At 43.1% G+C, this 2,132-nt stretch overlaps 1 protein-coding gene across 1 annotated transcript in view; it reads right to left on the bottom strand.

Annotated features, from left to right (window-relative positions):
- Nucleotides 1-1,921, bottom strand: part of LOC123979890 (galactose-specific lectin nattectin-like) — a 21,584-nt gene extending 19,663 nt beyond the window's left edge. The window contains exon 1 of the mRNA XM_046064001.1: nt 1,883-1,921. Within this exon, the coding sequence (XP_045919957.1) occupies nt 1,883-1,921 (39 nt within the window). The remainder of the gene's footprint in view (nt 1-1,882) is intronic.
- Nucleotides 1,922-2,132: the final 211 nt, after the last annotated feature.

A 2,132-nucleotide genomic window follows, 5' to 3' on the forward strand; every position in this document is an offset into this window, starting at 1 on the left:
TCATTATCGTTCACAGGAAAAACATTTGCTATATCGAGCAGAGTAGATTTCACATCTGCATATTTATCCGCTGTCATTTGCACCATGGTACGCCATCCAGAGGTCATTTCGTCTGACACATTCTGTCTGTTTTTCAAATCTAGAACAACACAGTGTCCTATCTGTGTCACATATTGCATTGTTAACAGCTTCACACAACAGGGCTCTCATCTTATACATGATGTATCTCTTTTTGAAATGGTTTAGTAGACTAGACACATTCCCTATTGTTTTTAGTGTTTTTCCCCCTTCCAGATGTCCAGAGATTCCTTAACTACTGTGCTCACATTGTCCTCCACTCTAACTGCCCGTTTAAGCGAAGCAATGTGAAAAGGGTTCCTCAGCAGACTAATTATACATGCCTCAGTGTTTTAATGTTGACAGCACTATTATGTCACATAAGTGAGAGAAAATGGAACAAGGGAGACTCTTTAAATGTTTTTGTGTTGTCCTTTTAAGACAATTTTATATCAGCTGTCAAATGTCCAGTAGCCAAGACTAGCAACGTTATTTTAGACTCAAAGTTTAAGCTTTGAGTAGCAGATGTGGAGGCATCAGAACCTCAATAAGAAGTTTATGACAAATATAAAAAGTACCTTTCTCTCTCAAGTGTCCTATTCCAGACAATAATCCCATTAATTAACGTGATAGCAGCCATGGCTAACGTATTACAAGATATTAGCGGTAGAGTTTTTTTCCTTCATTATAACTACTTTGTTATCTATGCTGTATTTGGCGTCATTACCCTAGATGAGCTGTGCCAGCTGCGCCTGTGCCACATATTAATGAGCTGGACAGATGCAAAATAAAAAGGGGAAATTCAGGCAAACACCTTCTCAATTTAGGGTTTTGTTGTTCTAAAAATTTAACTCAAATCCAGTAACTGCACACTGTGCCACTGGTGTTGGAAAGCAGCCTGCATCTCTTTTTCACAAGCTGCAGAAATACACTTTCTGTTAATGGCATGTTGTTTTCCCGTGATAACGGGATAATTATCTTGTGATCTCGAGATAACAAATGTTGTATTCCCGTGATAACAGGATAATTAATATGACAGTTTGGCTGTGAATTTACCACGGGCTTCGGACGCTGCACAAACTTATTAATCATCAGTTCCTGTGTCCCCTTTGTGGCACTACATAGCACTTCGCACTACGATTATAACTGAACATGTAGATGTGTTCGGGGCGGGACTGTTATGAAGCACGTAAAGTCTAGTGCAGATGTGAGCATGTACACTGAAGTAAAAACAACTTCCTCTTTCATGGCAAATCAACGATTTTGGTGCCATGCCACGAGAGGGGTCCAACTGCAGACCTCCACTGTCAGGCCACCTGCACTGTAAGGCCGGTCAGTTTTTTACGTCCCCACAGCAAGTAACATGATGCATTCTCGGTTGTTTCGCTACTCTACACATCGCGACAGTTTTCCCAGTGTGGACAGGGAAATTAAAGACATGACTGAGGAACTTGAACTGTGTAACATCAGCATGGTCAACTTTGGGGGTTCCACGACCCAATTTTGGAACACATCTCAGATAACGGAGCAGAGGATTTACAAGCCCATCATGACAATGAATCCAACAGCCCAGACTGGCATGGTGTGTTTCACAAGACAGTGTTTCACACCAAGAGTTCGCTTTATGGGGACATCACTGTGGAAACAGACAGTTACAGCAACCTGACGGACACCACAAGTTTGCACCGCCCAGCTGAGTGACAACCCAGTCTTTGTGATTCCCTCTTCTGATGGCTATGGAGCGCCGAGACAACACGTGTGGGTATGTGAACATGTATATCAATCTTTGAAACCTGGATGGTGTGTGACATGTTATCTTGCTCACCTGATGACCTCTGTCACCATCCTGCCCACTCTGAGTCATTTCCACACTCACTACGCCCACTATTATGTGCCACACAGAGCCAGACACTCAAACACCATAGTTTCACAAGCGGAGAAAGGAACTGGGGGCTTCCTCCCCTGGTGGGAGACTGTGAACAATGCACATAAGATAGATGGACTGGCTATTGAACTGGAAAACCTGACAGCCATAGTGGAAGTGGGTTTTTCCACCCTCACACCCACTGTGCAGG

This window comes from Micropterus dolomieu, linkage group LG12, assembly GCF_021292245.1.
Source record: "Micropterus dolomieu isolate WLL.071019.BEF.003 ecotype Adirondacks linkage group LG12, ASM2129224v1, whole genome shotgun sequence".
NCBI lineage: Eukaryota > Metazoa > Chordata > Actinopteri > Centrarchiformes > Centrarchidae > Micropterus > Micropterus dolomieu.